The sequence below is a fragment of the Macaca nemestrina genome, chromosome 16 (assembly GCF_043159975.1).
Source record: "Macaca nemestrina isolate mMacNem1 chromosome 16, mMacNem.hap1, whole genome shotgun sequence".
Classification (NCBI taxonomy): Eukaryota; Metazoa; Chordata; class Mammalia; order Primates; family Cercopithecidae; genus Macaca; species Macaca nemestrina.
The window spans coordinates 36,457,989-36,470,096 of record NC_092140.1 but is presented as its reverse complement, the minus strand read 5'-3'; the positions used below and the strand labels follow the sequence as shown (position 1 = coordinate 36,470,096).

The window sequence follows — 12,108 nt, the reverse complement described above, 5'->3', positions numbered from 1 at the left end:
TTTTAGATACTAGATACCTACTTTACATACCTACTTTCACTAGTAGGTAGTATTATGTAACATGCTGGCAGTATTACAGTTGAATGTAAACACATGCTTTCTGCAAATCTATACATTATTATGTGACAAATCTCTATCAGCAATGGCAACCTAGAAAAATGCTATAAAGTAATTATTTATAGAAAATAAAGTTGAAATGCAGGACGATTTTAGTTGCAAGCGACAACACATGTTTTGGTTATACTTTGAGAAAGCGATTCTTACCTCTTAGGAGTTGGTGATGCAAAACGTAGTTCTTCAAATGAATAATTTTCATAAACCTTTAAAAAAGAGACCAGTAACAATTGTAAAATCATTTAGAAACATTCTCGATTAATAGAGTAATACATTATTCAATAAATGGTTGTGAGACAACTGGTTATCCATATAGGATAAAAAGAAAAAACTCAATTACCTACATTAGACTATTTATTAAATATAAATTCTATGTGGTTTGAAGATCCAACAGTAAACACCAAAACTTAAAAAAAAAGCAAAAGAAAAAAACAGATAACATCTTCTGAGTACATTAAAATTTTAAAGCTTTCCAAAACAAAGATACTATAAAGATAGGAAAAGCTTCCACCTCGGAGGAGATTTTTAACTTGTATAACCCATAGGTGATATGCATCCATAATATATAAAGAACAAATCCATACAAAAGAGATAAACAACAACAAAAAAAGAGTCAAGACAATTCTCTGAAGAAGAAATCTGAAAGGTCAATAAAGACCAGAAAAGTTATTTAACTAAACTTGAAAGAAAACACGAAAGAAAACAAAACTAAAATAAATCATATCATGGTCATCAAATTGTGTTGGTAAGAACCAAGCGCTGAGGAGAACATGCAGCACCTGCTACTTTCATACATTGCTCGTGGGAATGTGAGTTTTGACAATACTTAACGTAGTTGAAGGTGTGCAAGCCCTACAACTTAACAATTCCACTTCTAAGTATGCATCTTACACAAACTCTTGCTCATGTACAAAAGGAGACAAATACAGAATGTTTATTTCTGTACAGTTTAGTGTCCATCAATGGGGGAATGGACAGATTATGGAATAGTAACCCAAAGGAATACTTTAAAGCAGTTAAAATGAATGACCTATAGCTACATGGCTGAACCTCAAAAATAACATTAAGCAAAAATCTGGCAAAATGATACATACAATATGATACTATTTTATAAACTTCTGGAAAACATATTGAACAATCCAAAATATACTGCTTATGAATAAATTTGTATTCAACAAGAGCCTAAAAATATACATAGGAATGAGAATTACTACACTCAGGACAACAGTTACCTCTAAGGAAGGGGTGGTAATGGGTCTGAGGAAGGGTTTATGCAGGCTTCAATTGTACGTGTAGCAATCTGTTTCTTAATAAAAAATAACAAAATGACCTGAAACAATTATGGTAAAATGTAAAGACAAAAATGGGCTGTAGGTACATGAAACTTGGCACATTATTCCCAATACTTCTGTATGCCTGCAACATTAGCAAAGAAATCATTATCTTTCAAGTTCAGGTCAAGATGTCCAACTGCTCATCCACTTCTAACTCCTCCTGTACTTACAGTAAAAGGAAGCAAACTCAAAGCCCCTTTCCTTCTCTCTACCCTTTTTGTTTTCATAAAAATGAATTAGGAATGATCTAGCTGACTTTACCTACTCAAAAGTTACACGTGAGAAAAACGCAAATTAAGGCTGAGTCTTTGGCCATACAAAGGTGAGAAAAGAAGGAAATCCAGGTTTCTAGACTTTGAGTACAATGTATTTTCTACTTCATCACTTTCCCTCAAATACATATTATTAACACACTTAGTAATGAAAGAAGAGACCATATCTCATTTTTCCATCCTCTACAATACTTGGCTCACTACTGGGTGAGTACATAGTATCTGTGAATGGTTGATAAGGAAAATTTCCTCCCGGAACCTGAATTAACATTTCACAGATACTGTTTGGGAATGGTATTCTATACCTGCTCTAAACCTAGGCTACTCAGAACATGTTTGAAATACTGCATTCTGTTGTGGTAACAAAATTTGCAAAAGAAATTATACAAATTGAAGCATGTTCATAGGAAACTAAAAGACTAGGGAGGTAAGGAGACAAGAAAGTAAATTCCTTAAATAAGTGTTGGAATAGAGGAGAATTTGTAGCCTTGACTTCTTTAACAGCCAGTGGACAATTCATCTAGAACTCCAGTTTCTCATTCCCTGATTTCTTTAACCTCAATAACTTAAACTTTTTTCCAGCCACTCACACCAAAAGTCACAGACCTGTGACACTACTCAGAATTGTTCTGTCTCTGAAATCAAAATAAAGTGGGCTGTTCAGTTTTTTTAACCTCAATAACTATTCCTATATCTACTCTGATGTCTAGTCCCTCTAACTTCCTTGACTCTCTGAAATTTCTTCCCTTCCAAACTAAGTTAGGTTCCACTGTCCTCTCTTTAGCTACCATATACTCAACTTCTTGTTCCACTGTTCTTTTGCTGAACTATCTAGCAAAATTTTAATGCTAGGTCAATCCAAATGATTATTTTACCCATGCTCATATGACTCACATTGTTATTTACAAATAATCTTCAATTTCAACTTATTATTCAAAGGCATCTAATACATCTTTTCTGACCGGTGCTTTCTTTCAATCTCAAGGAATAACAATTTCATTTTTTCCCCTTTGTTTCAAAACCTTGACCCTAAGATTCATCACTTCCATTTCCAACTCCAAACACAAAATTACGGTTTTAAATAATTCCTTTGGCTGCAAAACCTAAAAATTTACTAGCATCTGTATTAAGCTTTCTTTTCCTTCTCCTGGCAGAATGAAAACAAGCACTACTCCTCCTATTTAAGGCCACTGCTACCACTTGAGCTCTAGATTCTATTTTTATATTCAGAGTGTCTTTACTGTTTTCTTTCTCTGAATTATCTCCTAATCAGCACTCAAATATGTAAGTCTATCTCTATTAATAAGACCCCATACTCCAAAGCCTTCACTCAATTCCATTTCCTCTGGTTCTTTCTACAGTCAAACATCTTGAGAGGCTTATCTACACTCACTTCAGCCATTCCCTTAATTATGTGTTGCTTCTTTGGCTAGTGTTCTTACCAGTGTGAATTGTTTTTCCTTTTCCTTTCTTCTTCTCTTATCTTGTAAATCAATATTTCTCAAAGTATAGGTTTTGAATTTGAATCACTCTGCATATTTGTTTCAGGCAAATTCCTGACTCTCTCTCCAAACCCACTGAATCTAAATCTCTGGGTGTTTGGAAATCTTTTTTTAAAGTAAGTGCTCCAGATGCTTCTGATGTAGAGAAGAGTCTGAGACTCAGTGATACTGGTGTTTCTTAGGATCCTATCCTGGAACTTCTGTCTTCATTTACCATAGAAGGTATCATCTATTCCCATGACTTCATAAGCAATGTAAGTGCTAATGATTCTTGAATCCTTTTCTTGAGGTCAGACTGTGATCACTCAGGTCTGTACATCCAACTTTGTTTTATACATCTCCACATAGGTATTTCAGAAGTACCTAAAACTCATCTCATCCAAAACTGAATCTGTTATCTTTCTTAACCAAAACCTGCCCTTCTTCCATTATCAATTGGACACAAGCTCAAAATGTGAATTTCATCTTTTATTTCCTACCTTTCTTCTTTACTCCACCTCCACTAGCTACCAGGTTCTACCGATTCTATTGAACCTATCCTGATTGACAACTCAGTAGTCCAACTGATCAGCATATCTAACCAAATTAAGTCAACAGTCCCCTAAAGAGACTAAAACCAAGCCATGTGTCTTGATCATTTGCCCAATTACACCGTCCATATTCCACTATAATCTTTATAAAACTCAAATCTAATCAAGCCATTCTTCTACCCAAAAGCCTTCAATGGCTCATGACTGCTCTCTGAAAATGCCAAAATTATAAACTTCAGCTTCGAATAATGACGACCTCAATAATTCAGACTAACGCTGCCTCTGAAGATAACTAGAACATCCAAAATTTATATTTTTAATGTCTAAAGTTATTAGAGAGCTAAAAATCCCAAAGAGTTCTAGGAGATACATCTGGCATTTGAGAGAATCCAAAACTGAAGGGGGGCATAGGTAAATAGCGAAACCCTCAAGAGATACATTCTAGCACGAATAGTAAACTGCAAATAGACAAGTACTTAGAAATTTTACGTTATTTTTATATTTTGTAGAGATGCGGTCTCCCTATGTTACTGAGGATGGTCTTGAACTCTCTTGGCCTCAAGTGTTGCTCCCTCCTTGGCCTCCCAAAGCACTGGGATTATAGGTGTGGGCCACTGTTCCTGGTCAAAAGTAGTCAAATACTTTCACAGGAACTGAAACTCAGCCTAATACACCTGTATCTCTGATTGGATTAACTTGATCTGTAATTGATGGTCCCCTTTGGACATCTGTCAAAAACCAATGAAAACCCTCTCTGAAGATAGGATAACATTATCTTAAAAGTGTTGCTGCAAATTTAATATCCATCAAATGCTCTTTGGACTTATAATTTCGTGTCTGCATCTGAAACACTGAAATGTTGGTTAAATAAACGAATGTTGAAAACTAAAATTTTTCTGATAAGTAAAATAAATTACCTTCATCATTGTTATGGCAATATATCGAGCTTCCTTCACTATCATTGGTTCATATGAAACATCTAGCTTTGGTGATGCCAGTCCTCCAAAAGTCATGTCAGTATTAGAAGATGCAGTTGTTACTGCAGGACTGCCAGGAATCCTTTGAGGTTTCTTTGCTTGATCTTGTTGTAAAGATGTTTTTTTCTGAGAAACAGGGACAGCTTTCACTTCCACCTAAACATGGTATTACAGAAACCAAATACTATTATTATTTAATTGTCACTGACATCAAAATAAGCAACTTACAATTACAAACTCACAATTATGCATACTTTATGTTAGCATTGGTCTATCTCTGGCATTCCTTTCAAAGGCTTATTCAACAGAGTTCAAATGACCTCAAGATGGGTTGACAATACGAATCATGAACACAGTGTAAAACAAGGCCTCATCATTTTGGAATACATAATCAGAGATATCAAAACATAAAAACAAATGCACCACTAATAAAGTACAGGAAAAGGCAGTGGAATGAATCTACATTAAGTTATTGCAGGGACTAACAAATTATTTTATCAGGTAATGCAAGTGTAAATGCTTTCCCACAATCTCAGGACATTTTAAAGCACTAATGTCAGTTTCAGCTGCACTGTTCTAAAGAAGAAAATGTTCTCTATTGATAGAAGTTTCAAAAATTAACACTTAATGAAACAAATCTTATACTTAAAGCCCAAAGATATTTCTTTACTCTAGTGAAGAAAGAATATTATTAGACAGCTCTATCACTAACATAAACATTTAAACAATCTATTAATAATTAAACTTTGCAACTCAATTTCTTCAACAATAAAACGGGACTATCTTTCATCCACTAACTCTACAGTATAGATGCAAAAAACAGATTTGTTAAGGGATGTTAATATATTAAAAATACAAATTGTCTTATAAAAATACCTTTTAGATATATTTTCCAGGAATTATACCTTTGCAACTCAATTTCTTCAACAATAAAACGGGACTATCTTTCATCTACTAACTCTACTATATAGATACAAAGCACAGATTTGTTGAGGGATGTTAATATATTGAAAATACAAATTGTCTTATAAAAAGACTTTTCAGAAATATTTTCCAGGAATTATAAGAAAACGTTCTGTTTTTATTTGTTTATGCATTGGCAGAAAAACACTTGACCCCTAGGCAACCACAAATGTACACACAATTTGAATATCACTTTAGGTCTTCAGCAGGTATCACCATTCTGAGCTTTACTCAAAGTTTCTGCTGTTCCTTACAGACAACATTTTTGTGGTTGGCAAGAATAGGTAATTCAACAGGATTGTCACAGAAATAGAAAAAGTAGCAGAGATAAAAGTGATAGCATTTTTAAGTAATTGAGGACTACCTCAGAACTACAGACTGTCTTTAATGTTTATTGTTCTTAATAATGCCATTCTATGGAATCAGTAGTTTGAGACTTTCACCATTTACATAACGTTAGGCACAGGTGACAAATAGGTTCCATTAAGTGACCACTATCTTCAGGTGAGGTTACAAGAGATCAGTATTTGGACTGACACAATCCCCTGGAAATATTAAAAACCCATTCTTATATTTAAAAAACAGCAGTTTACAGGTATATGGTTAAAATTTCAACTCAAACACGTGCCAGTATGAAAAGCTTTAAACTTTAAATATAATTAAAAAATTTGAAGATGATACAGACAGGAGTCAGAGATATACCAGAAAGGAGAAGGTGGTTCCCTGGCAAAGGCCCCACCCTCAAGCCTGGAAACTACGGCCCTGAGACCAGTTTATCCCTGTATTCCGCCTAAATGTTGCCTTTTTGGCCAGCTCTGCCCCGCTACCCTATGCTCTTATAAATCCCAGACTTCAGCTAGCAGAGAGACAAGTGGTGAATATCAAGTGGAGAAGCAGCAACTGACAGACGCGCGGCTTAACCTCACACGGCACCACTTCGGAGAGGAGCCTGGCTGGAGACTGCTAGGCTTCAGGGAAATATCACCGTCTCACACCATGCCCTTTCCAGCTCTCCTTCCGCTGAGGGCCACTTCCACTGTGTGACAAAATCCGCAGTGGCCGGGCGCGGTGGCTCACGCCTGTAATCCCAGCACTTTGGGAGGCCGAGGTGGGTGGATCACGAGGTCAGGAGATCGAGACCATCCTGGCGAACACGGTGAAATCCCGTCTCTACTAAAAATACAAAAAATTACCCAGGTGTGGTGGCGCACGCCTGTAGTCCCAGCTACTCGGGAGGCTGAGGCAGGAGAATGGCGTGAACCTGGGAGGCAGAGCTTGCAGTGAGCTGAGATTGCGCCACAGAACTCCAGCCTGGGCGACAAAGCGAGACTCTATCTCAAAAACCAAAAAACCAAAAAACAAAAACGCCACATTCACGCATTCATCACCTGTTCGTATGACCTGATTCTTTCTGAATGCTGGACAAGAATTCAGGACACACTGGGTGCGGGAATCCAAAAAGGGTGTCATGCTGATTCTTCACTGAGCTGTTTAACACTTAGCCATCCACAGACAACAAAGCTAAAATAGCATTAATTGTGACACACCCCTAGACACAAGCCCAAAGGGGCTTGCCTGGGTGCTCCCCATCCTGCAAGGGGTTTGAGTGCAGAAGCCAAGTAAATGAGCCATACCACACCCACGTCAAGTTTCACAAAGGGGTCAAGGGAACTCTCTTGTCTCAAACATATTTGATTTTAAATAACAGGCACTATTTTTATACATACTATTTCAATTTAACCTTTCTGTAAGCAACTATATTTACCCTAAGTATTTAACAAATTATCACTAGAGTCTATGTCTGTATACACCATGAACCTTGAAGTAAATCATTGAATAATTTATACTCTAAGAAAACTGAGACATTATAGAATAACCATTCTGCTTTCTTTTACAAACTGTGCTACTTTAAAAAAGTTACTCTTTTATTTCCTATGTGACTTTCTCTTGTCAATAAGTAAGATTTCCTTAAAATAAACTTTTTTTTTTTTTTTAATTCACAAGAAGTTTCAAAATAGATGAAATGTCCTATGTACCCTTCACTCAGGTTCCCCCAATGGCTACATTTTATCCAACACTGTCAAACACTGATGGTACTGAACCAAAACCAGGAAATTGACATTGGTACAATATGTGTGTTTAGTTCTAACTCATTTTATCACATGTAGGAAACAAGGCATTTTATAAGCAAAAAAACTGTAACAATAACACTTGTTGCTTTCTAAAGCATTTTGGAACTCATTGAAATATTAGCTGCAAATCAATTTTTATGTTTCAAATAATTAGCTATTGCTGCATAAAGCTTTTAACAATTTCTGAACAGTCTAAAGTACTTCTGAGACTTCATATACTAATAGGCTGAAAGTAAAATAGGTTAATTTTGTTTCCAGCTAATATAATATGATATTAATAAATTAAGTATCAGTAGAAGCACAAATCACTTCTTCTAGATAGTATTTAGAGTGATTTTCTATAAAGTTTCTAAATTGGATAAATCTGAAAGGAATTTAGAGTACACTGAGTAAGAGGTTTAAGGGAAGGAAAGATACAAAGCAGGAGAAGCAAATATATGGAGGAGAAAGAAGAGGAAGAAAAGAGGGAAAAAGCAGAAGGAGGGGAAAGTGAAAGAGGAGAGGGAAGGGGAAGAGAGGGAAGGGGAAGAGAGGAAAAAAAAAAGTAGATCCATCATATGGTTAAAAAAAGAACTCTAAGATGAAAAGAAAAAAAGATAAAGTCTGACTATGAATGCAAGATATAAACAACCCAGATATCAAAAGAGATAATAAAAGGTGCAAAGGAGAAAACACAAGAAAGAAAATACAACTAAAGAAATACCAGAAGCATAACAGTATGAACATGGTATTAGAATGTTGTCACATGAATAAAAAACTTAATCTTGAGGGTTCAAAGACTGGATTTAACAACTCACTACATTAAGAAATTCATCAGTGAATACACAATATACAAGTCCTTCAATATCTTAATGTGTATTGTACTGTGATCAAAATTCCATCCTCTAGTAGTCATTTTTTTCATATCACTATCAGGATAACTTTATTTTTAATTCATTTTTTTCTTATAATTTGTGATGCTTTTTGCATTTTATAGAATAATTCCAAGTAGGCATGAACTCACTTTGTGAAGGGTATGACTTGCCTTAAAAAATTAGAGAAAATATCAGAGTATAGCATATTATGTACGTATGTGTGTATGAATATATAAAGTAAATTATATGTACTTAATATATGCTATTACATAGACACTACTCCATCATATATTTATTTTATATCTTTGGGTTATAATAAAAATTCTAACTATGGATCATGGCCAAATATTTGAAAGACACTGCTAAAAGACTGATTTTGATTTAGCATCAGGGTTGAAAGCTTTTCCATACAGTTTTATTTACTAGTCTTAAGTCATTTAAACAATGTGCTCTTATTTTTTACTTAGTCAGGTAAGATGCTACATTGGCATTGTACTTCTTTATGCTATAAATGAATAAATGCATGAAGTAGTTGAAATAGTTCTACTGAAAATAATATTGCGGCAAAATTAGCTGTCCTATGAGCAAAGAGGATTTTGTGGCTTAATCAACTCTAAGCTTCAAATAACCAATCACTCTATAAGACAACTTTGAAGGAGGAGAGGGCTGGGGACTGCCTATATAAAATTTTATTCAATATAAATTTTTCAGAAATAAAAGTTTTAAATGAGATATTCATATTAACAGATTAAATCACAAATAATTATGTATAACATGCTCTGAAACATCATTATGAATTATTATTTCAGGTAAGAGGTATCCTAAAAACTCTATATTCATCATTACGTTATGCAACTATTTCAATTCCTCATTCTTTTACAATCTAAACTCATATATTTCTAAATTATTTAATGAGTGTTATTTTTTAAATGTGGTTTCAATTATACCAAACACAGAATGTACTTGAGTCTTTCAAAGCTATATACAAAATTTAAAAATGTATTCTTTCATGCATTTATTCAATCAATACGTACTGAGGGTCTTCCCTCTATGTGCCTGGCACTCTTTAGATGGATACTTTCTTATCCCTCCTTTGAGTCACCGTAACAGGTAGCAAAATGTAAAGAACAAACTCACAAAAAAATACATGTAACTTGGAAACTTGGGGACTACTTAATATAAACAAGTCATTTAAACAAACTTTCAGCACCACCCATTATATAAAGAGGTTTGTAAAACAAATGGACTCTCAGCACTTAGCATTTCTAAAATGTTATCAGTCACCATAGCCAGTATATGGATGTCTGCTAATTTAATCCAGTTATAATTACCTTCATATTGGGAACATGTACCACATCCCCATACTGGTCTTTTGTTTGAACAGTTATGGTGGTAGGCCAACCACAACGAATATCATCCTTATTCAGGATCAAAGATGTTTTCTGAGGATCAGCATATGAATCTGGCTGAAGCCACCTAATAGCAATGAAAAACAAATAAACAAAACCCCAAACACCGATCAGCATCTTCAACGATTAATATAAAATTAAGCCAAATGAACAAAACTTGTATCAAACAAAATGCTAAAACATTATCTTCATTTCCAACTCAATGATAACCTTGAGTGTCTCCCTCGGAAACTGTTAAGGACAAATTCATTTAAAAAATATGCCAAGCACAGGAGATTTCTGATATTTAAATACAGTATAAAATACTTTTTAAAACCAGGAAACTTGAAATTTTAACTATGGCTAATTTAAAATCACCAAGAACACGATGTAGGTTGTGTATAATTTGAAGTCCTGAGCAGGCTCACTCTCTCTGAAGGAGCTCCGCCTTACTCTGCCATCCGGGAAGCCTGGAAAAAGCAATGTCTCTGTAAAAGCAGTGGTAGAAATGGCCCTCTGCTTGCCTGACAGCAGCCAGGTTCAAGGTGTACTGCCCAACTTTTTATCACAGTTTCTCAACTATCTTCCTCATTACCTTGCTTTCCACCTAAAATGCATCAATGTTCTGTAATTTGTGATGTCCATTCCTGAATTCATTCTGTAATCTACACATTCAAGTTGTCCTGTGAGCTGAGTAATAAGTAATTCTACCATGCATTACGTAAAAATATCTGCACAGTATAGTAGTGAGGCTGACTTAAGTGATTGGATATTCCTCTCCAATCACTATTTTGTGATTTTTAAAAACTAAAGAGTAATCTCTGCAATTTTAAAATTAAAACCAGAAAAAAGTTGGGATTTTTATTTTTTATTTTTTTACTAGTAAAATCAGGGAGGCCAAAATATTTTTGTCCCTTTTCATCCTACAAACAAAAAGCAACAAAAATAATCAATTAACAACTATAATACATTTAATTTAATTAATTCATTTTTTTTTTGAGACAGGGTCTTGCACTGTTGCCCAAGTTGGATTGCAGTGGCACAATCACAGCAATCTCTGCCTCCAGGCTTTGAGCCACCCTCCCACCTCAGCCTCCAAGTAGCTGGGACTACAGATGTGTGCCACCATGCTTAATGTTTTTATTTTTTGCAGAGCCAGGGTTTCACCATGGATTGCACTGGCATAATCACAGCAACCTCTGCCTCCAGGGTTTGAGCAATCCTTCCACCTCAGCCTCCAAGTAGCTGGGACTACAGGAGTGTGCCACCATGCCTGGCTAATTTTTGTATTTTTTGTAGAGACAGGGTTTTGCCATGTTGGCCAGACTGGTCTCCAACTCTTTTGCTCTAGCAATCCACTTGCCTCAGCCTAATAAAGTATTGGGATTACAGGCATGAGCCATCACACTGAGTCTTATCATATACTATCATAACTATTCCAACCTGGGCAACATGGTGAAACTCTGTTTCTACAGAAAATACAAAAAAGAAAAATAGCCAGGTGTGGTGGCATATCTGTAATCCCAGCTACTTGGGAGGCTGAGGCACAAGAATCACTTGAGTCCAGGAAGTGGAGGTTGCAGTGAGCTGAGATCATGCCACTGCATTCCAGCCTGGGCAACAGAGTGAGACCCTCTCTCTCAAAAGCAAACAAACAAACAAACAAAAAACTACCAAACAAAAATATTAACTGTCATTTTATATTTCAGTAAGTTAAATATACATAAATCAGACTTTTTAATTTTTTTTTTTTTTTTTTTTTTGAGACGGAGTCTCGCTTTGTCACCCACGCTGGAGTTCTGTGGCGCGATCTCGGCTCACTGCAAGCTCCGCCTCTTGGGTTCACGCCATTCTCCTGCCTCAGCCTCCTGAGTAGCTGGGACTACAGGCATCCACCACCACACCTGGCTAATGGTTTTTTTTTTTTTTTTTTGTATTTTTAATAGAGTCAGGGTTTCACCGTGTTAGCCAGGATGGTCTCGATCTCCTGACCTTGTGATCTGCCCGCCTCGGCCTCCCAAAGTGCTGGGATTACAGGCGTG

At 35.6% G+C, this 12,108-nt stretch overlaps 1 protein-coding gene across 17 annotated transcripts in view; it reads right to left on the bottom strand.

Moving 5' to 3' along the window:
• The window catches only part of LOC105481778 (MYC binding protein 2), a 285,288-nt gene that overhangs the window by 100,611 nt on the left and 172,569 nt on the right, over nucleotides 1–12,108 (bottom strand). For all 17 annotated transcript variants that reach the window (XM_071081184.1, XM_071081186.1, XM_071081190.1 and 14 more), the window contains 3 exons: nucleotides 10,010–10,154; nucleotides 4,670–4,885; nucleotides 265–320 (listed from right to left, as the gene is read on the bottom strand). In XM_071081184.1, coding sequence (XP_070937285.1) covers nucleotides 265–320; nucleotides 4,670–4,885; nucleotides 10,010–10,154 — 417 coding nt within the window. The remainder of the gene's footprint in view (nucleotides 1–264; nucleotides 321–4,669; nucleotides 4,886–10,009; nucleotides 10,155–12,108) is intronic.